At 33.2% G+C, this 24,817-nt stretch overlaps 1 protein-coding gene across 2 annotated transcripts in view; it reads left to right on the forward strand.

Annotated features, from left to right (window-relative positions):
- Nucleotides 1-24,817, forward strand: part of Rab3-GAP (Rab3 GTPase activating protein) — a 244,686-nt gene that overhangs the window by 107,632 nt on the left and 112,237 nt on the right. For both annotated transcript variants that reach the window (XM_085825301.1, XM_085825302.1), the window contains exons 15-19: nucleotides 7,032-7,169; nucleotides 13,918-13,994; nucleotides 14,077-14,138; nucleotides 23,427-23,517; nucleotides 23,593-23,738. In XM_085825301.1, the coding sequence (XP_085681427.1) occupies nucleotides 7,032-7,169; nucleotides 13,918-13,994; nucleotides 14,077-14,138; nucleotides 23,427-23,517; nucleotides 23,593-23,738 (514 nt within the window). The remainder of the gene's footprint in view (nucleotides 1-7,031; nucleotides 7,170-13,917; nucleotides 13,995-14,076; nucleotides 14,139-23,426; nucleotides 23,518-23,592; nucleotides 23,739-24,817) is intronic.

A 24,817-nucleotide genomic window follows, 5' to 3' on the forward strand; every position in this document is an offset into this window, starting at 1 on the left:
TTTTCTTTTATAGTTAAACAGTTATTAAAAGCAATAATTTACCAATAAGTTAGGATAAACATGTGTGTATATAGTCATTAGATAAAAATGTTGTTAAGATGTTGCCTACGCCTTTAAAAAAAAAACTGCGTATTTCAGTCCTCCGTATCTGCATTTACATTTTTGCCAAATATTTTAGAATCATCCTGTATATAGAATAGTAATTGGAATGGTTTTCAATGATATGGTCGAAATCTATTTTATTTCTCATGAATGATTTTAGAAACAGGAAAAACAAGCAAAATAGCATTTTAAAACTTTGGATTCAGGATTTTACTTAAAAGAGTAATCATAGTTTTAATTTATTTTCCTTTATGTCATTCTGCAGATTTTTTTATATGTGTTAACCCATTAACCGCCAAAACTACGAGGGATGTTTCTTTTCTTATAAAAATAATAATAGATATTAAATTAAGCATTTATAACATAAATTTACATTGAAAAAAAAAAAAAAAAAGAGCGAGTGTTGCGTTTGCACAACTTCAGCGGAATAAAACTACAGATGTTGAGTGAGTATTGTACTCATGTGATGTTTCTTTTGAGTGGAGCGCAGGATTACTTTTTAACTGTATAACGCTTTATAAATCTACAAATCACTTTACTTGTAATTAATTTAATATTAAAATATACATTGTATTTCTTTTACAAATACAGATTATTTTAATTGAAAGATTCAAGCATGAAAAGCTTGATTATAATTATGATGTAAAGCTACTGTGCGTCTATAAACAGTCTGGCTATGGTACTCTTTACAACATAGTCTTTTGATATCAACGGACTTTACGATAAAATGTCTACCATCTCCATACAGTGGTTTTTGAATGCTGAATTTACTAGATCTTCCTGCTGATGATCTATTTCTGGCTAATTCTACACTCTTAATAGAAGTTTGCAAAAGGAATAATGCATTCTTGCATCGGAAATCTAAAAGAGACTTTATATTTTCAGTAGTAAAAAGTGGTGATATTTAGTAAGTTTAGATACATTCTTACCTCATATAATTTATCAGTATTGTCAATTTGACTGTTGTCAAATGCAAATTCTGCTTCATATTCCTGTACTGCAAACGTGATATCGATTCTCGTACAACAGGAACAGAAATGTCCTTATCAAAAGACCAATACATTTTTTCTTGAGGTAAAGAATGATATACTGTAAGCAATAATATTCCAATAAATTTTCTCATATATACTTCAGATGCAATAAATTCTGGGTTTTTTTTTTTTTTTTTTTTTCTGAGCGTATATATTTGTCTGTTCAACGAGAAGAGAGTAAATGTCTAAACCAAAAAGAAAATCGAAAATCTGTGCACTAGTTTTACCTTGTATTTTGTCTTTTATAATTTCTCTTCTATCTCTTTCTTCATGTTCTTCCTGAGACATAACTAACAGTTCCTTTTTTTATCCATTTCAAGATTTCAGTCTTTTGCTTTTAAACTTTTTAATATGACTATAACTGCTTTTAGAAGGCTAAAACTTACTTCTTACGTGAATTTCAACTTCCCCAGCAGCATGATTTGGTAAAATATATTGTCATTATTTAAAACATTGCCATTCCTTTCTTCTTTGTCACTAGCTTCTGCAATTTCTGGGGGAACAACAACAATATCATTTTCATTCTGGTCATTATTAACATTATCATCATCTGTTTCTTCATCAAAAGATCTTTGAAGGGCTTCTTCTAATGTAAGATACCTCGTTCTAGGCATTTTTAAACAACCAGAACATCGAAAGGAATGAGTGAAAAAGGAGATTGACTACCCGTTTCCTGCTGACATTGTGTCAGCGTAACACCTGTTTTCCCTTCCTTCCCAACACAAATATAAACATCTGACTGATGTAATATGTTGATAAACGGTGACCTTGACTAAAAATAGATCACTCATAAAGACGGCGATTCTTTCGTTAAATATTTTTAGCAAAAATACCCGGTCGAAAATTTTGCTGAAAGTATGAGATTAATTATTATAAACAAAATGATTGTTGAAGGCAAATATTTTTTTACAGAAATAATCTTCATAATATTCTCTACACAAAATCATCTGCTGGTATAAAATAGCTTAGGTAGTTATATTTATATACGCATTTATTTTGACTGTTGTGTCAACGCAACACCAGCGGCTAATGGGTTAAGAAGCATGGCAAAGTTGGGGACATTTTAAATTCAGGCAAAAATTCAGGCTGTGTTATTCTAAAAAATATCCTGCAAGCTTAAACTGCATGTATGTGACTTGTTTGGCAGATGAGCATCAAGATTATCATTACTGCATGTTTCTTGAGGCTCAGGGTTATTTCAAAGCAAAACCTCATCCTGCTATGAAAAGTAGAAAAAAAAATATGTAGTTCTTCGGGGGGAGAGTGCTGCTTTTGGGGAAAATAATTGAATCGGGTTATTTTTGAAAGGGCACATGTCCATTTTTATTTTACAGCAAGCAGTAAAAATCTTTTAACATTTTCCAGAATAAAGTTACCACATATTTCTCCAAACAAAAAGGGGTAATCAAAACAACACTGTAGGCATTTTTTCACAATATTAACTCCTATCTTAAAATTTCTTGGCAATTTTTAATCTTGTGGAGATGTGCCCTTTCAACAATAAAGAAGCAAAAAGGGATAATATTTATGAATTTTTCTTTGTACAGCTTACTTTATTTCAACATAAAAGGCATTTGGAAGCAATCGAAATATGAAATGTGTCACAAAATAAAATGGCTTATATATTTTTCGTCCAATTAAAAATAACATTTACTCACAGAAATGTATTATTCTTTTCAAAAATCTTTAATATTGAAATAGTATTTAAAACCCACATATAGTCAAACAATTTTTAAGCAACTACATTAAACTTAAAAGTTGTCTTCGCTCTCGGAATATGCAGTTGTAGATATTGGCTATAACGTGATGCTGTTGTAAAAATCCTTATATTCTTCTGGTATGTAGTGAATAAATTTTTTGAGATAATCTATGTTCTTTACGTTAATTACATTCATCTCAGATAGGCTGGTGCAGATGGAAGAACTATTTCTACCTTCAGTCTCTCCAATTTAAATTTTTTTAATCAAACCATTTAACGAGTTATACGTAAATAAAACTCCCTTCTTCATCTTGAAATAGTAATAATCAGATATTTTAAAAAATTGCTATGCTCCTTTATATCTTCTTTGTGCAATATCCTCCAAAGGCACAACTGGTTTTTTGAAGTATCTTGGCAACCAACTGTTGAAGTCTAAGATGATGTTGTTTTCCAGCAGTATAGCTGAAATTTTACCATCAGAACTGCTTTCAGAAATGAGGTTCTTCTACTGGGCTGGTGTGTATACTCGACCCATTTTTCTAATGTGAGTTTAAAAACACCGAAAGTCCTATCACGTGGCAAAAAGCTGTGTCCCCTTACAGGAAAGTATTGCTTGACAATCAAATTTTTTCTGGTCACAGAAAGAGCTAAGAGGAACATTTAAATGGTATGATTTCAGTTTTAATCCATGCAACCGTTAAAAAAAATATGAATTTCTCTTGCCGATGCCGGAATATGTTGTCTTATATAGTCACATAAAAATGAAGAAGCCTCATTAGGACTCTTTCGTTACCAACTCCTCATGGTAAGTATATACAGTAATTTTTTTTTTTTTTGTTTTAAGATTGTAAATACTAGAACAATTTACCGTATCTATCGATAATAAAATATCTTTTGAACTGGAATATGGGGAAGTATGAGGTTGTGCATGTAATCCATTAAAGAGTGTATGTGGTTTCCTCCTAATCACACTTATCACTCACCTCTTTCAAGGCTGAGTAAATTTTTTTGGATTTCCGAATCTGCATAGCTTTTTCAACCAATTGCCACTCTTTTTGCAGTTTCATTCAAGGAGGTACTTTTAATTTTAGTTGTTAGCTGTTCACATGTTTCACAAACATCTTTTTGGGGTCTCCTGAAGCAGTAGTTGAATTGTTCTTTAAAAAATATGTAATAAAAGTTGTATTTTACCTTTGAGAAAGGATATTTTTTCATGAACAAACAGTACATGGCTTTTATATTCAGATCAGCAGGTAAATATTTGATCATCGAACTGGTGCAATGATATGTTTTCAGTGGAAAACTAACAACATGATCTCTAATCACAAACCTCACTGGAAATAATGTGTGTTTTTGGTTTATGTCCACATAGGTCTTTAGGAGATTTTCCTAGGGCCAGTAGTGATGAAATTCTTCCAAGCCATTTAGCACTTATTGAAAATAATGCACTAAGTGATTTTTTGTAAATTGAGATGCAGTGTCCACAAGATGAAATACTGTAATAAATGGAAAAACACTTTTTGCCTTTACGTTGTGGAAAATATCGGTTTACATTTCAAGATATTTTAAAAGAGTAAGCAGTTCACATGTGCAACAGGTGTTAATAGTAAATAAAACTAAAAATGTTTTCATCAACAAAACACAGACAAAAGTAGATGAGGTTTCATTTACCCGCAATTTGTACCCTTAATTTGTCGAGAGACGTCTTTGTCGCTGTGGCTGTTATAAGCCTGTCCAGTAACTCTGGATTTCTTAATAATATTCTGCTTGTAACTATTAGCATTCCGAACACCATGTTTTCGTATGTACATTCGTGAAACACTTTCATGTGACGATACACTGCTTGTATCGGTCATATTATCTGAAGAAAACCAGGAAACAAACTGCACAGACACACATCACTAAGCAAAAGGATGTTGCAATGTTTACAAAGACTGCTCGATAAGAGAGAACAATAGGTTTCAACAACAATGGGAGGTTTCACCTGTGATGCCTGCACTATGCCCCACGCTATGTTATGTGGAGGAAGGGCTCACAGCATGGACATGTTTCCTTTCAACAATAAACACCATCTTCAGCCATTTACCAGTACACACAAAGTTAAATTAGAGATGTGCTGCCTCAACTCCAAATGCGTCTGTATTTTTAGAATGAGAAAAAGTTAAAACATCAAAATTGACAAAATATGGACATGTGCCCTTTCAACAAAAATTGATTCAATTAGTTCTTTGGGGAACCATCCTGTGTACTGTAACTTGTTGGAAAATTTTTGTTTGTCCTTGCTTCTGTGCAATGCCAAGAAAGATAACTTCAGCGTTGTTTAAAATAGCCAGTAGAAGCCAGAGCTACTTATTATCCTGATGTGGCTGTCTTTGAGGTTATCACAAAAGCCATGGCTGTGATTCTCTCCCTCATGGAAGAGTATTTCAGTGTGCAGCATGCTGATGTGAATTTAGCTGTTGAAAATAGGAACAGCAGTGAGAATCTTCTAGAACAGGGCTTCTTAAACTTTTTTCTGTCATAACCCCTTTTTATAACAGATTTTTTTCATGACCCCAGCACCCCATAATATTTACGAAAATTTTGTGGACCCCATAAGCATTGCTCAAATCCGACGCATGCGTGAGTGAAACTGTAAATTTTTTCACGTGTACTGTAATATACTATTGCAGTTTTAGGTTATAAGATATTTCAGCCACCTTTTTAGCATGCCTTCGTAGTGTAGTGGTTTGCACGCTGGGCACGTATACCAGAGGTCCGTGGTTCAATTCCCGGCGAAGGCGTTGCACATTTTCCACTTCTTCCTTTTTCAAAAATAATCTAATGCCTCTACAGTGGCCCCCCGAACTAAAAGGGTGGGGGATGACCAGTGGCAAAGCTAAGGTGGGGTAAGGGGGAACATCTGTCCCTAGGCGCAGCATTCAGAGGGTGCCAAATTGATGTTACGAAATTTTAGAATGAAATGCTTTCCGTTCTTGGCACAGAGAAAGGGGCGCAAAATCCTCAGTTGTCCCCGGGCGCTGAAAACCCTAGCTATGCCTCTGGGGATGATGATTCTCCACACCCAGGATTTGGTGATTGGGTCCCCTAAAAACCCCAGTGACCCTTTAAAAAGGGAAGTATATAAGGTATTTCTCCTGTCTTAGCATGCTTTCGTAGTGTGGTGGTCTGCATGCTGGGCGTGTATTCCAGAGGTCCATGGTTTGATTCCCGATGAAGGCGTTGCTCATTTTTCAAGTCTCTTGCTTCCAAATAACCTAATAGCTCTACAGTGGTGCCCGAACTAAAAGGGTGGTGAATGATAATTCTCCACACCCAGGATTTGATGATTAGAAAAAACCCCACTCGCCCTTTAAAAGAGGGAGTATATAAGGTTTTTCTCCCACCTTCTTAGCATGCCTTCATAGTGTAGTGGTTTGCACACTGGGCGCGTATTCCAGAGATCCGTGGTTCGATTCCCGGCGAAGGTGGTGTTCATTTTTCATTTCTTCCTGTTTCAAAAATAACCTAATGTCTCTACAAGGTCATTAACTTTAATTTTAAGACATAGAACAATTTTAGCAGACGAAAGTAGGTAATAAAATGACAGCATCACATGCAATGCAAGTAAAATGAATGCTTATATTATAAAAAGAATGTGTTGAAACTTATGTTTTGTCTATATTGTCTTATCTTTATCTATTTTTAGATACATTATGCAAAAATATTTGGTAATTGTAAAATTATTATAATAATTTAAAGAAATATCAAAACTGCTAAAATTTTTGGCCACCTCCCTGCTGCAGATCTTGCAACCCCACAGTTTAAGAAACTCTGTTGTAGAGTGTGATTCCAGTCCAGGCTGTATCAACTGTGAAGCAATGCACTGACTTGTAGTCAAGTACCCAATGACTTAATATAATGCAATGCATCAGTTTCATTGCTATCCCATTTTATTTTCTTCATGTGCTATAGGTTGACAAGCATTGTTAAGTCTAAGAAAGTACCAGTTAAAATCTTTTGTTGTTGACTTATATCTGGTATTCTGCCTTGGTGCACCATCACTGTCAACACCCTCCAAACAACTGAACTAAAGTTACCAATAGTCTTGCTCATATTTATTTTGCTGAAAGAAATATTATGCAAATAAGAAGTAAGTTTTTCTTTTAAGTGATTCTGTGCCTGTATGCTCAAGTATTTTAAAATTAACTGTTCTTCAGATTATTCTGTCCAGGATATGCGATGGTTGGAGGAAGTTTTTCGACATCTTTATCAAAGGATCATCTCTCTTCATGCTATTTCTTAGATGTTGATGGAGTATTAAAGAAAGTAGTAGTGCCTTTCCATTTAGTGTTAAGGTATGCTTTCTTTCTTTTGGTAATTTAAAATTTTTATGATTGGATGATAATTTTTTATTTTATCATTAGATTAAATCTTTGTTATGATGCCAATTGAGCTCTGCTATGTCCTTATTTTATGTTTCGCTTTTTAATTTCTGTGAAATTTTATGAATGTTTTAAATCAATTTTTTTTGGGGGGGGGAATGCTAAATTATGCTATATATATTTTATTCTTCTATTGAGCCAGCATTAAATGTTTCTTATTTGGACACCCCCCAAAAAAGTTCTTTTGTCGATTGTGATCATTTGAGAATTTCTCACTATGATTGCATATTCACAAATAATTAAATTATTATCTGATAGTCTGTTGTGCTGAAATTTTGTTCACACACTGTTTCTGGATGACAACGCTGTGTCAAGAAGCAATTTTTTCAAAATTTGATTTGGATTTTTTTTAAATTTAATGTTTAAACAATTTATTGCCCTTATCTTTGTTTATTGAACAAACTTAGCAAATTATAATTTTACTGTTTGCACCATTGAATACTGCAGGGAAAAAAATCATTTCATTGAAACCTGTATGAAAACTACTGAATACACCATAAAAAAATCCTTTCAATGAAACTTGTATAAAAATGATAATTTATAAATTTTTGGAGAATTTTTTAAAATCACTAGATTTTTTATACTGTTTTACATTTATGATTTTAAAATTTCAATGCATAAAAATGCTTCGAATGTAAAGTTTTGAAATTTTCACAAACAAACTTTTCTCCTCTTTTAAAAGAAAAATGATAAAAAAATATTAAGCAATTTTCTTTTGTTTTTTTTTAAATGTGGTGCAGTCTTAAGCAGATGAGGAAGAAAGTGTTTTGAGTAAGTGTGCCATCTTGGCACACTTAATGATGAACTGGCAATATTTGTTTTTTCATTTTAGCTTCATGTAAAATTAGCTTCATGTTAAATAGCATTGTTATTACTTACATTTTCCAAAACTGAATTTTCAAAATGATTTTTTCATTTTCTGAATGGTGTTTGCTTATTTTTCTTTATTTCATAATTTTTGATAATTGGTTGCTAGTGTTTTAATAATGACTAAATATTTTGTCATTGATAATGCGTAATTGAGATTAAAAAACATAAAATAAAAAACAATTAAAAAAAGTTTTTATACAATAAGCTTCTATTTAAAATTGATATGGTAAGTAATGCACTAAAAGAAGGAAAAAAAAAATGATAATATGGTTTAATGGGAATATTAGATTAAATAATTTCATTGGCAGAATTCATTTACAGTTTTACATTGAGAATAATCTAAGCATGTGCAGCTTATGATAAATTTAAAAAGATGATGGTTATACATTTGACAGTGCAATTCAGTCAATAGATTTCATTATTTAGGTGCCCCACACTTTTATTATTCATGCCATAAAATTGTAGATAAATTCTGTACAAAGAATTATTTAATCTGTTATTTATTTCCATTAAACTGTATGATCAGTTATTTTTCTCATTTTAGTGTATTTATTATTACATCCATTTTAAATTAAAGCTTATTGTGTAAAAGTCTTTATTTGAATTGATTGTTTTAAAAATTGATTGGCCTGTCATGACTGTTCAGAATATTTTACGGGGCATATGTTTATTACTCTAATATTTAAGGTACATGGGAAATATTGCCCTCTTCCCCAATTTGTATATTTATTTTATTTATTAGCCTAAAAGGGGCTTTAGTCCCAAATGGGATATTAGTCTCAAAACCAGCATTGAATCACAATAAATGGAATATCACTTTTCACATTGCTGCAATTAAATATTATCACCCTGTATGATATTTAAAGAAATGAAATAATGAAGAATCTGCATGAGTGTATGCATGTTTCTCACATTGGGAAAAAACAACAGTACCTAGAGCCATCAAATTTAAAAAAACTTAGCTCTCTGCCGGAACTTGGGTACCTGGAAGCCCAAATTTTAAATTTCAAATTTGTTTTATTATTTAATTCATATTTTCTAAAACGTGAATTTTTTATTAACAAACTCAGTGACTTGAAAGTGAGCAGTAGCAGCACTGTAGAGGGGGGGGGGAATTATCTGTATATTGGAAATTCTAGATATGGTGTTTTTAAATATTTTGTGATTTTGCTATAGAATCAAATTTTTTATGGTGTAAGCACCAAGAATGTGGAATTTAATAAATAAAGTGTTAATGATAAAAAGATGTTTTGTAAAATCAGCTTTGTAAGAAAACTGAACATTGATATGATGAACTGAGAAAAGACTGGGAGGGGGAACAGAAAATGTATGGCAATACTTAACGCTGTGTTGGGAATTCTGAATGTACACTGCTATGTTGCTCTTAATTTTTTAAATATTATATATGGCATAAGTGCGGAGAAAAGGGTGCTTAATGATAAAACTAAAAAGACAAAAAGAAAAAAGTAGTAGATTAGTAGGAATGAGTATAACAGCAGACAGGTAGATTGAAAGCTCATGGAGAGTGTAAAAAACCTTAACAAACCCCTTTTGTGTGACTGTTGTTCACTATACTGAATGACTATTATTCTTGAACACTGAATGTCTGTTTTGGAAGTCTAGGGGGATCACATATTGAAAAATGCTGCAATTAAGGATTTCTTAATGGTGATAAAAATTGAAGCATGAGTGTGTGAATAAGGTTGATTTTACATTTATTAAATAGTAAGTTTCTGTGTAACTTTAAAGAATGGCTGGTCACCTCAAAGCTATATGGCTAACCTGTGGCAAAATTGTTTGTAAATTAGAACAGCATGAGAAATAAAGAATGATTTCTAAGTTGAGCTGCAATTGTAGCAGAATTTGCTTGGTGTCATCACTGCAAATTATTTTTAGAACTCTCACAGTGTCATCTGCAATTGGTATTGTGAACTAATTGCTTTTTGGCCTATTTAGATGATGTTTTAATTCCAGTGTTTGCTATTAGAGGGTACCTGTGACCTCACTCTTCTTTTTGACTAATACTGCTGGCTGAAGACAAATCTTGTGAACCTCAGGGCCATAGCTTGATGGCTAAACTAATTGCATCAAAAACAACTGCTGTTGATGTGAGGGATTTTTAGCGATATCTTTCATGTGTAGTACCTACAGGGCCCTGAGCATAATCGTTTAGTTATTGAAACATTTGGTTTCGAGAAAGTACATTAGTGGTTAGTCATATTAAATAACCACAACAGAAGATCATTACAGTGAAATCCTTTTAAACCAGCAGCAATAGAATCTCGCCGGTTCTGGATGACTGAATATACAGTAGATGGCACTTAATTGTATTATGGTGAATGTTATCATTTGGATATTGTTATCAAATTGCCTATGTCCCACCTATTTGTATATGAAAAACACAGAAAATACTTTACTTGCTGGAATCTACAATTCAGTTAGAACAATCAAAATATTACTGAATAAATTTTTTGGAATTTAAAATGAATTATAAAAATTGCTAAGCTACAGAGAAACGTCACAAAGAGAGGGATTAAGTAGCCAAACATCTTAATTTTGATTTTAGTCAGCTGCTTAAAATTAGGCAAAAAATGTAACCTTAATTCGGCAATATAGTTTTGAATAACTTACAAAAATATTTGTTCCTTTTTCTGAATTAAAATGTTGCAAAACTACCTGTTTATGTTTCTGGCACTATTTAAATTTAATTAATTAAATTCCATTGGTATTTTGGAGGAAATGTTTTTCTCATTGTTTGATGTTATCAAAATAGTTGTGTACAAACATAATCACATTACTTGGAGCCTACTGAACAGCAAAGAAAAATATATATATATTTCTAGAACTTGTTCATATTTTATGATGCTATCTTTAGATATTGCAGCATTCAGAATCTGTTGGTTATGTTTCTTATCTACCCTGCTGCAATTAAGTAAATAATATTGAAAATCTTGCAGATTATTTAAAAATAAAATACATATATGAATTTATATTTTGGAAAAACAAAATTAAATAACAATTTAAAATGACTTTTCATGAATAATAATCGTCTCTAAACATGTAATGAAATCCAAAATGGCACCACAGCTGCAGAATGTATTATTTTAAAACCTAAGTAATGTTCTTCTTTCGACTTGTCAAGTATGAGCAACATTACGGCCACAAGTTATGCCAATGGTGAAATAATGTTCTTTACTTTTTTTTTAAGCAAGCAACAAATATTAGGCATGTTTTAATGAGCACTGCCTTCAACGTTCTCACAACAATTCATAAAAAAGATTGGTAGTCCATTTTCATAGATAAAACTATGTTATACCTACCTAGTTTTATCTACGTAGTTTTACTACAGTACAATAAAGCCTTATTCGACCAATGGACAAAGGAATTATTTTGATGGAGATTGGTAGTCCATCAAAATAATTCCTTTGTCCATTGGTAGAATAAGACTTGTTATATTGGGTGGCTGAAATGTAACATAAATATTTTCCACATTTAAAGGTGCAGAATGTTTGCTTATGCAATTTTATTTTATAAGCATAAATTTCAAATTTAAATTTAGACCATTAAAATTTTCTTTATTTTGATACTGCCAGTTAACTGGGTGCTGGTTATGAAAGATTTTACTGTATTTGAAAAGAACAGTGAAAAGGCAACTACAGAACTACTGGCCTTGTTTGCATTCTAACCTAAATATGTTGAGAACACTGAAGTAACTTACCAATCCTTATATTCTTCAGCAGTTGCAATTATGAAAGTGTTCATTTCATAATTGAAGTTGTCTCAGCAGCTGGCAGCAATCTCAGTGGGGCCATAAAGCTCCATAAGATGAATCTTGGTTAATTTCAGCATAAGCCAGAGAATCATTCTTATCGTTTTTGAGTTCTTTTGAACTATGTATCTTGTTAACGTATTATCTGGGGTACTTTTAATCACATCACATTGTGTAGGAAACTTTCATACTGATGCTGGAAACTTTTTCATGTTCCTCTGATATCTGGATGTTCAGTAGCCAAAATGATCTGTTATCCAGACCTCCTGCATAATTTTGAAAAGGAGAAGGGGAATCTGCATGCAGCCAATGCTCAGTCATCAATCAATTAACAGACTATGAAACATGTAATATAGTAAACTGGAAAATAATACCATTGATTGTTAGAAACTGATACAGATGTTATTGAGTATGAAAATATTTCATTTGATTATTTAATGAGAATTCTTGACTTAGCTGCTATGTGTTTATAAAACTTTGTAACTGAACAAAAAAATTAAATTTCTGTATGTAAAATTTTACATAAAATGAAAATGCTTAAACAACTGATTTTGAAAAATGAAATAAATTTAATGAAAAAAAACAAATGTTAATACTGAGGGTTTTTTTGTGGGGGGCTAAATCTTGTTGCAGAGAAGATAAATGCTTCATTATTTTCTGAGCAGGCTTTCATATTTTTAATTCCATAAATTCTGCATGTAATTTTACTAGATTTAAAATTATCTAAAATCTGGAGTCGCCCAAAGTCCTGATGATTTTGGATCTTGGACTTCATGCTGTGTCGCCCAAGGTTCTGAAGTTTTTTTTAATATTTGCATACTTTTCCCCTTCCTCAATGCACATAGTTTTATCTATGAAGGCTAGATTATTATAATAAATTATATTCACTTGCTCATTTTTATTTATTGTATTCAATTTATATTTGCATTTCTGTATAAGTATTTCATCCATTTTTTTTCCTTGCATTCATTATTTGAAACATATTTTGTGTAGATTCTTCATTAAGCTACCTAGACATGGCAGAAAAAACTTTGAGAAACTTTCCAAACATGTGATTTTGGCTTACTTCTCTTATTTAGGCTCCAGCTCATTGAGACTGATTTGTTCAATCTTTTGAAATCTGGGTTTTCCCCCCCTTCTTCTTTATACCTCAGATGTCCCTTTCAGGAATTGCGATCAAGGTATTTTTGTATGAGGTGCCCATGGGAGGTTTGCAAGGGAGCTGAGCTGAACACATCCTGTTCCCCCAGCTCTGTTGCTGTTGGATATTGTAATGTTAATATTACTAAGTATTCTTATTGGAATATAGGTTTCTTTTAGAGAATTAATAAAAGAAGAAGAATATAAAAGAAAAATATTATAAAAGAAATAATAGTAATAGTTTATTCTTGACTATTTTTCATTTGTCATGCTCTTATTGTAACATTCTTTGGAAATTAACTTAGTGTCATAATTTTCCTTTCTTAATTTTCAGAGGATAAAATTGATTAAGAAAAAGGGAAAATATGGTATTTATTTCTGTTAGTTTATCTTTTCATGTGAAGCCCCACCAGTGATCCAGTGGCAAAGTCTCTGATTGCTGGTAGCTCAGTGCAAGGTTCACCTTCCGCAGATGGGCTGGCTGCATGGCCATATTTGTGGTTTTCCCCATGTGTAACGTGTATGCAAGCTAGTTTCCCTTAGAAAGTCCTCCATTAAGGCAGATAGCCCTTGAAGCTTTGCTGTAATCACATAAACTGAAACCCAAACCTTTTCATGTGAAACATTTTCTGTAAAATATGCTTGATCTTTAATTTAAGGACTATGGTATATATCTTTTGCTATACAATACTTGGACCTTTAATTGCTATAGATTTAACTGAAAAAGATAATACTAATGAAATCTGTTTGATTTTTAAATTTATTGAGATGTATTATTTATTTATTATTTAAGTTATTTAATATAAATAAGAAAATGAAAAACTGTTTCACATGTTTCTTTTATTGAATGCTGTTTTCTTAAGGAATAAAATTATTTTTCAGCGAAAAGAATAGCAGACGGGCTCGTGACCTGCACTTACTTCGCGAACTCAAAATGACTCTTAAAAATATCACAAAAGGTAACACTTACTTCATTAAATATTTTTTAATTAATTTTTTAAATGCCTTTAATCATACCTTTTTATTTATTTATTTTTTCAGGCAAAGCTTTCGAAATTATCAAAATTTTGAGAGACATGCGTACATCTTGCACTCGTATTCAGGTAAATGATTGATTATATATGAAATAATTTGATCAATCTGATTGCTGTCTCATTTTACTGAAATAATCAGTTTGATTTTACATATTTGTAACTTTCAATAATTATATACTATATAACATAGCTCCTGGCATATTTTACTCCTTTTTTTTAACTAATATTAGCATCTGAAAAGCAAGAGGGGAAAATTATGGGAAATTTCCGAGGAACACGATTACAGTAACAATGTAACAAATGAAAAGTAATCAGGCATAAGCTATTGGTAACTATCACAATATTATTTCTTTAAAATAAACTTTCATTACGATAAGAATACATAGTAATATTAATATTACAATATGTGATGGATATTGAGCCGATATCTGAAGGTAATTGATCTGAACGAGCATTACCTTGCTCTTTGAGATTAATTTGAGCATTACCAGCTCATTTACCTTGCAAAGCTGAATCTCACAGGAATGAGCCTTGATCACAGCTCCTAAGAGGGGCATCAGTGAAAAATAGAAGAATGGTGGGCAGACCCATATTTTGAAAGATCAAACACGTCAGCAGCAGATTAAGGCTAGGGCAGAATTATACTTGATGAGGCCTTAAGCTATTTAAGATATGGGGGCTCTTGGTAAGGGATAAGGGATAATTTTTTTATATGTCTTTGGGAAAAAAAAAAAAAAAAATCACAAGAATGTGAGGGTACAGGGTAAGGCTTGTGTTGGTTATAACTAAATCTGACACTGGATAAGGCTACAAGTTAGAATGAAAGTAATAGGAATAAGATGAAATCACATGTTTAGAAAGTTTGTTAAGTGTGAGAGTACCTACCATGTTCAGGCAGCTCAACGAAGAATCTGCATAAATTGCATTTCAAGTAATCATCGCAAGGGGAAATAAAATGGATGAAATGCTTGTATAGAAATGCAAATACAACTGAATACACCAAATAAAAGTAAAAATAATGAGGGGAATGCAGTTTACCAATAAACCAGCCTCAGAGAGAAAAGAAAAATTGCAATAGAGGAAGTTTAAAACGAATATTTTTAAAATTTTCAAAATGTCACATAGTGCAAAAAAGCCAACAGGGGGAATATTACATGAGGAAACGCGGTATATGTGTGTTTGTATAGATACAAGGGATAACAGAATTGATGTTCTCAACTTTAAGGGAGACAAAGTATGACAAAGGTAACAATTTTCATAATAACAGTGTATTGTTACGTTATTTTCTTCCTTCACGTTCATACGGGGTTCGTGTGGATTTGGATTGAATAACGACGACACTTTATGAAGTATCAAAACACACTTTATTTACCAATATTCTCAGGACAGCTCCAAAACATGTTTTACATTTGTCGATGAACTAAATAAACACGCTGACACGATTAGCGACACAGCCTTCCGGTTATCAGGCTATCACGGTGGAGTCACTGCAAAATACCAGAGTACAGCTCCCGACTCTGCTCGGTCGTTCTCAGAACTCCACATACTCTCAGGACTCTACACGCTACAACTCGCGATGCAGTCAATAACACACAGAGCATGGCTTCCGACTCTTCGGTTCAGTCATTCCTGGAGCTCAACACGCTCTCTCGACAATGCACTAACCACGATACACTAAGAGACTCCTTCGGTGAACTCGACGACCCACGTGGCACTTGCTGCCCGGCTGTCAACTCGGGGGATCAACTCCGCAGGGATTGACTCGCTAAACAAGACACCAACTCGATACTGACTATCTCGCTCTTGACGAGACACTCTCACTCGCCCTCTCGACGAGGCACTTACTCTCGATACTGATTGCGGACCAGCAGAGTTTATATAGCTTTCGGCTTGTGTTCGAGAACATTCTGGGCTAAACCGGTAAGAATTTGTTCCAGAAGGTTCTCCATCCGTCCATGGTATATCGGCAATTTTGTCGCCAAATGGGCGATAAAACTGCTTTGCAGGGATGCTATCTCACCGCTCCTGTACATTTTGTAACAGTATGTTTGAATGTGGAAGCACAGTAAGTATGAAGAACTAGAAAAATGAAAATTATTTTTTAATGAGAGATATTTGCAACAAATGTTTAAATGAGTGGCCAAAAATTTTAATACATACACCATAATGATGATGGATCTCATTTGCGAGATGCAGATTAATTCTGTTTAAACCTTGGTGCCAGAATTAATGTAGCTGCTGCAAAAGTATGTAACAAGCCTGACATCTTCCAAGGTATATGCAGTCACTTTGGTATTTATTTCACCATTTGTACTGCCTAACAGGTATTCAGCAGACTGGATGGAACACCTGCTGTCAGGCCCAGGATAAGTTTACTGTGATAAATTCCAAATCCCAAATAGTTAAAGCCATTGCAATTGGGGGGGAGGAGATAGCCACTGTGATTAGTTAAAATTTTTCTTGCAGGCATATATGAGTTGTATAAATAATACATATCTGTCTTTCCAGCAATATAAAAATCTGTTAGTTTGAACTATGTTATTTACATTCTTTTGCATGATTTTCGTGTACATTAAGGGTTATTTCTTTTGAAATTTTCACCTTTTGAAGCGTTCAATAATAAATACATATACATTTATTCTGAGACCACTTCAGAATCACTATAGAATGATTATCCATGTTGATTTCATTTCTATAATGGTGTAGAAATGAAATATGAGGATTTTCAAAATATTGTGCAAGAATGGAGTGAACTGCCAAAGACTGTATCATTTGAAAGGGAGAGACAATCTGTTAAAGATAAGCTTCTTTTTGCAAAAATCTCTTTTTTATATTTTTGTTGTGGTAGCTCTACATTCATTTCTAAAATCATCTTAGACAGCTGAGCTAAATGTTATTGGTGATAACCTTAGAAATGATAGCCAAGAAATTAAATCTGATTGAATCTTATCTCTCACTCTAATAGTAATGATCTTACCCCCTCCCCCCAAAGAAAACACTACTTCTAAAGCTTGCTATGCTAGTATTATCAAATTCTCCAAAAAAAGTAAAAAGGGAAATCAATCCCTGAGCAACCTGCCTTAAAAAAAAAAAAAAAAAAAAAAAAAAAAACTAGAATAATAACTGATTCGGAAGGTTTTTCTCAGCCTTCCAGGTATTTAGTTCAAAAAGCACAAGAAAAACCAGTTTCTGAGCCACAAACAGCTACTTTGCCTTCATCTTGGAGCGAACAAGTTGAAAATCATGTCAGACTCACACCCCCTCAGATAAGGAGGGAAAACATGATGACCCTACTTCATAGCAGGATAAGAGCATGCTCCTCCCATCCCCTCCCAGTCAGAGAAATATCCCATATTTTTTTGTGGTACCAAATAAGTGGAAATTTTTGGTTAAAGTTGTTCAAAGAACTGGTTCCCTCATCTTAATGCCGTATGAAAGGGAAGTATTTGAGAATCGCTGTTAATACAGAGGGAATTATTATTCAGTTGCTACTGTTCTTATGAACCAGGGCGCCGAATACAAATCATTTCATTTAAAATAGGATAGGCCTTTCAAATGTAATATCTGAGGCCTTCCTACGAAAACTAAATCTAGATAGAATCAAATCAGAACTTACTCTCATGGACTATTCAGTTATTAGCATAACTCAGCATCTCAGCATTCCATGCCTTTATTTTTAGTCCAGTTGAATCCTACATTATGAGTCTACGATATCGTCAAAGAGGTCAAGTTGATGGCGATTGACATCGAGGTAGAAAAACATAAAGGGAAGAAAGGCTGTCCCAGTCAATGTTGGAGATGTCAAGGGTTCTTCCATTTCTCAGCTGTGTGCACCCTGCCTATCCGCCGTCTGTGATGCTCCAGGACCCACACTTTGCTCAAGACTGTTCTAAGCCTTTTGAACAGCTAAACACCTGCACAAACTTTTCTGTACCTCAAGCTGCCAACTGGAATTATTGACCATGAAATCCAGCAAATAAAAATTAAAATCCTCCCCATACCCAACTCCATTTTGAATTCCCGAGGTGCCAGAAAAAACTAAATTCATTCCCGCTTCTGCTTCATTCAGCAGCAGGGCCCCACTTTTTTCAGAAAAATTGGCTTCCAGACATACAAATCCTAGTAAAATGCCCGTTCAAGAACATCCTACTCCTGCCACAGAACCAGCTGCTCCATCAGCCCAGGTTCTAGCCCCTGCTACAGTTCAGATGGTAATTCCTGCTCTGACCTCATCGTTCAGGCGACGCTTATGGTTGAGGGATGTAGTGCGAATATTTCTAATTACATCTGCTACTGCAATGACATAGCGGCTAACAACAGTGACACTATTCGTGCTAGTGGTGGTAGTTCTATCTATGTAAAATGTATCACTGTTAAACATAGCAGAATTCCTACTCCGCAACTGGAGGCGACAATTGTCCAAATTTATATTTCAAATCCCCCCCTCCCACAGTAGTAGCGTCCTGCTGTATGCCTCCAAGATGGAGATTTGTCTTTAGCTTCAATCTCAAGAAAATTAGCGGAGTTTTAAATCACCTGATTATTGCAGGAAATTTTAATGCCCCTCATAAAAGTTGGAATTGCATCACTACAAACAGCTCTAGTGATAAACTCAAAAACTAGGCTCAGGGCACCCGTTTTCAAATTATTGTGCCTGGAGTACCTACGCATTATCAGTTTCCTGGTGGCATAGGTGCATCCTCCATTATTGATCTTGCTCTGTTTAAAAATATACCATTAGATTATTTGATCGAGGTGATTCTGGAATTGTCCTCGGAGTATTACCTGGTACATCTCATCCTAAATTGCATTAAAATTAACCAAAATTATCTGGTCATGTCTCAACAAATTGGGACAATTTTCAGCATGTTTTGTGTTCTAAAAATCTATCCTCCCCCCAAAAAATTAGCAGTAATCAGGAAGTAGATACAGCCATCAACCAACTCAACTGCACCCTAAAAAGTGCTTTTGGTGCAGCTTCATTCACTAAATTTCATCCTAACTATTCAAAACTTCTGGCCAGTATTAAAGAAAAATCTAAATTAAAAACTGTCTTCATAGAGCTTGGCAAAGAACCCACCTTGAATCTACTAGACTACAACTGCGAAGACTCCAGAATGAGATTAAATCTGATATCAGAAGGTATTCAGATGACAAATTTAACAATTACATTAAGTCTCTAACAATTATTGAAGTCCTTAAAGATGTCAAACAGCAGCCTCTGGGAAGCTAGTGTTCGGCTACGTAAACCCAAATCCAACATTCCTCCCCTCCAAATGGGTACGATCAATGACCGGATGGCAATAACACATTTTGTTTAATTCCATGCTAAGGTTAAAATATTTTCCTGCTAGCTGGAAGAATGCTTGCTTTCCTATTCTAAAACCTGGGCAGGACCCTAAAGCTCCCCCAAAATTATATATCGATCAGCCTCATGTCTTCACTTAGTAAAATTTACAAAGCTATATTGCTTAGATACCTGAATGATTTCTGCTGAAGTTAAAATACTATTATTCCTCAACAATTCGACTTTCGTGCTAAATATTCCACTCAGGCCCAGTTACTGAGAGCAGTGAAAATCAATCATGCAGGTACTGATAATAGAAAGCCTACTGCTATCGTTTATTTAGACATAGCTAAGGCTTGTTAGCATATTGGTATTCTGTACAAGCTCATGAGACTTGGCATTTCAGTTGACTTTGTGCACTTAATGCACTCTTACCTTACTAATTGTTCTTTCTCTGTTAAAGTTAGTACTCTTTCTCCTCCCCCTGCCCTATCCTTGCTAGTTGTCCCCCAGGACAGTCTTATTGTGCCATGCCTTTTCACCTTAACTACTTCCCCCCTTGGACCTAATCCAGCCAAGTTCTCGGTTTTTACTCCTGTGCTGCACTGAGGATTCTAATTTGCCTTTACCTAGACCTCTTCTCCATCATAGCATTGTACTAGTTTATCAACTTAATTAGTTTTATTTGCCATGCCAGACAACCTTAATTAATTCCTAGTTAAATCTACTTAAATTCATCTTATATCACAAATTTAATGTTTTAATGATTTTTAACACATAATTAAACTCTTATTTGAATTAATTTAACTTAACTCGCACATCATTAATTTACTTTATTCATCCACTTAATACAACTTCAGTACCAACTCATCACTTTCACTGTCTTAAAAACAAGTTCTCCATAATAAAAAAACTGACAACTCTCCTTTCTGCATTTAAATTTGCTTATTTTTTCTTAGGTCAATGACATCGTCCCCCCTTCCCCAACCACTCCAAGGCCTTAGCTAATGCTTTGTTACAAATCTCACTACCTTTCTTGAAGACTGGCTCCAGGCAAGTTGCTCTTCTACTCTATCAACTGTTCTAGTCACCATGTCAGGGCTGCTATTCCTCCTAATTGTCTTGGGAAACATAACTGGAGTCCTGAGTAGGAGCAAGCAGCTTACTCAAACTATGTTCGTGTGTGCATAGAAAATACAACACAAATAAGAATTGTTAACTTTACCTTTTATTTCTCACAACGTACAGCCACTCCCACACTTCGGGATGCAGACACCAGCACTTTTGGTCTAAAACGTAGAAAATAAGAAATAAACTAACTAAATTAACTAAGAACTAAACTTAAATGCTTTACAGATACTATTAACATGAAGATTGGCCTTTTGATACTACATATGTAGTGAGCGAAATGCAGATACTACAATGTGTCTTTAAATATCAGCAGGAACTAAGTTCTGACCGTAAAGGCAGGCATGAACTGACTGAAAAGCACATGCATGGCAAGGCGGCAAGAAGGCTCTCTCTTCTCTCAGCTAAAAACCACTTCTTAAATACCTATGGAATTTGCAACCTCTTTAGCATAAAAAATTCCTACTCACATTCTGGCTGGAAATGGAAAATAAGAGAGGATAACAAAGTTTTAAAATAAAATAAATGTTAGTAAAACTTAAAATCCTTACAACCATAGCAACGTTTCATGCTAGTCGCTTGCCCGATTGTTAACTCTTTCTCGTTTCAACTACTGTGTGCGCAACGCAGTGGGGGTGGGCTAATTGCCCCTCTATTGTGGCTAACCTCAAGTAGTTATCACTTTCATCCAACAATGGGACCTCTTATCAATATCTTAACTTTAGTCCACCGGCTTTTCTTTCTTTTTCTTTAGCAACTCCTCACTCTTATTCAGTTCATTTTCTATTGATGATGTGGAGGCAGTTGCATTTATTTGCAAAGGTACTCTGTAACAAAATGCCTTGGGCCCTTGGTCCCTGAGTGCCTTTTTTTGTACACAACTTTTCATAGTATGCTAAATAAGTTTATCTCAAAATTTGTCAAAAAAAAAAAAAAAAAAAATTACTGCAAGAGGCAAAAACTCTTAAAAATTGATACAAATCGATATTCTGGATCAAACCATTTATTTTGTTGTTGCACACTTAGATTTGGGTATTGCTGCTGTTGCTTATTTAATTAAAGGTGGAGTGTCTGATCTAAAGAAAAAAGAATTTAGAACTCAGTGCTAAACATTTTTGGTTAAGCTTGCATCAAAAATATTTGAAAAAAGGTCATTTAGTTTAGCTTGGTGAACTATATTTCTTCATTAAATCCTAAGCTCATTATGTCTAATGAATTTTTGTGTGAGAAAGGATGGAGAGGTTTCTGCATAGACTGTTTGAAAGAGAATGGATAAATTCTGCAGTTGCAAATAAATCAAAAATACAGTTTAAAGAATTGTTATTCAGAAGTAAACATATTTGGAAAGATACTTTTGTTAACTATACTGCAACGTGACTTGATCTTCTTATAAGGACTTGATTAATAATTCAGATTTTGAAGAAAAACTAGTTCTAATTTCATGCCACAGTAGAAAGTAGTTTTTCAGTTAACAATGATATGTTGGTGGAAAACTTTCAGGAAAATTCTCTAACAGAAATGCAATCTGTTTATGATGCCATAAATGTAAATGGAGGTGTTATGAATATTAGTATGGCTTTAGATATGTTACGATATGCCAGATCTGCACATGGTGCATATCATCAAGCAGTCGAAAACAAAAAGCTGTGTGATACTGAAGATAAAAAGAAATTACCAGACAAAAGGAAAATACAAGTACAGATTGTTATTTTGGATTTAAAAAAAAATATTAAGCAGAGATGTTTCTTGAATTGAATCTAAAATTGCAGAATTAAAACATCAAATCTAGTTTTGTTCTAATTTTTTATTTGTATTTTTTATATTAATATTTTGGTTAAATAGTTTTAATATCTTTCCACCCCTTCAGTTCTAATCAAAAATTACATTTCATTTGTATTGTATATGCTTATATGTATTAAACGTTTTCATCAAAAGTCTGTTGCCTTCTTAAAAAAGAAAGTGCTTTTTTGAACTTTCAGAATTTAGCAACTGTCATAATATCACAGAGGTGATTATTTGGCAGTTGTATATTATTGAATATGATAGATATAACTGCTCCCCCACTACCAGTTTATAAACAATAATTTCCGTTTCAGAATTTATTTGTAATACTTTTTAAAACAATAAAGCTGTCATTGGTGACACAATTTTATCACAATTAATGGTGGAAAAAATTCAATGTTTAAAAATTTATCCATGGCATCAAAAAATCAATGAATTTCATTTCTGATTTTGTTTATCTCTTAGATGGAATGAATGATAAGTATTTAATTTCTTTTGTAAATGTACGTTTTTATGAATGTAAAATTAATTTTTAGGTTATACTTTCTGCTAATTATGTTTATGCTGACATTTTATTATAAATGTATTTCAGTGTCAGTGACTGCAAATATTTCAGATGCACTTATAATATACTTTCAATATTATATTCTGTTTTCGTGTAATTAAAAAGGGAATTTATTTGCACTTAACTAATTTTTGTGATGCAGGGGGTTGTTGAAGAGAATGTTGGTTTAGTATATAAAAATTGCATACTAGTAAGTTTTCTTAGTTTGGAAAAAACATAATTTAAAGTTGCTGAGGAGAGCAACACCTATTATAGTTATAATAGCAATACTTTGGGATTCAAAAGTAAGGTTTTTTTTTAAAATCAAAGTCATATATAATTGGCAAATTTATATCTTTTTAAGTGATGCCATAAATAATTTACCCTCAGCACAACGAACATGCATTACATGGGTAGACTGGAATTTACTTAAAACACACCTGAAAAACCTGGAAGAGTTGGCAAATTTCATTCTCCTGTTTGTGTGGCAAACCTGGTGAAATATGTTAATGCAAATTACAACTCTATATAATAATTTATGAAATCATTATTAGTATTTTAAAAATTCTTTATTTTTAAAAACTGTAATAAAATATGTTAAAAAATACAATTGTAGGCTTTGGAAAATATTTTGAGAAGTCGCCATTCGACCGTCGATTTAATCGAAGAAGTGGTCACTGCCTTATTAAGTCATCTCAGAAAACAAGGTAAATCTATGGTGATTTACTCTAAACAAAAGACATTGTGTAAAACAATTAATGCATATATTATGGTTATTTCAGATCCTGTTCAAATTGATCACGAAACTAAACTTTTGAAACAAAGTTGTGTGCGAGCATTGCAGTTGCTGAAGTTGTACACTACCGTGAACAGAATCAATACAAAATCTGTGGAGCCTTCACCCTCTGATATGTCAGTGGACGTTCAAGTAAGTATTTATACAGAATTCAGAAAGAAATTCTACCGGCAGCTGTTGATTCCGATTGCGTAATATCACATGTGGAAGATTACGCCGCACGTATTGTGCAATAACGTTTGCGGTATTTTGCAGAGATAATTAATTTTGATGTTCAGTCTGAGATTTGTTTATGAACACTTAAAATAGTTTTACTGTGCTTTCTAAGCAGAATATTTCTCAGTTCCGTTGGTCTATTTTTATATGATGCACATATCAAAATGTCAAAACCATTTATTTAGCCGAGAAATCTAAAGAACGGCTACAATCTCCCCCACTCCTCTTTTTCCAGTTACTATTCGGAATATTCGGCAATTTCCGAGTATACGTGTTAATTAAGCTTTTACACTTAAAGGATGACTGCATGAAGCAATTTCCAGTCTTCTGATTTGAGAAATGTGCCTCTTTTTTACTTAAATTACTTTGCTTGGAATATATGTTAAGAGAAAGCTGTTATGCAATGAAAATTTAGAAAATGTTCAAAATTTTGATTGAAGTTAAATTATTTAAATATTAATAATATGAGTGGAAAAATAAATTGTATTTATTATTAGGTGCCAAACGAATACAATTAATATGGCTTATTATTATTTATTTTCTATATTTTGAACTGAAATTTCATCACTAAATCTTGTAATATAGTTTAGTTCTGCATAGTGTATTTTTATTTCATTGTAAACTAATTCGGTAAATTGAACTTTCATTTAAAATTTAAAAAAAAAAAGTGAAATGTTTTCCATGGTTGAGGTAATGCTCATTCTCTTAATAAATATTGCATTGCTCATATTTTAAATTACAAGTCTAATTTATAAGGTTATACAGTTTTCTATAATGTAATTAGATAGGTGCTTATTTTTTCCTTAAAATGTGCTTGAAAAGTGCTTATAGGTGCTTATTTTTTTATCTAAAACGTGGCTACGAACCCTGGTTTAACATGTATGCAAGCCAGTTTCCTTAGAAAGTCCTCCACGAAGACATCTCTCCTGTTAGACTGTTAGGCCCTTGTGTGCTTTCCTGTAACTTAATAAACCAAACCCTACAAATACTATGTA

The sequence above is a fragment of the Stegodyphus dumicola genome, chromosome 10 (genome assembly GCF_044657685.1).
Source record: "Stegodyphus dumicola isolate Sdum_Otavi_A_Nest chromosome 10, ASM4465768v1".
Lineage (NCBI taxonomy): Eukaryota > Metazoa > Arthropoda > Arachnida > Araneae > Eresidae > Stegodyphus > Stegodyphus dumicola.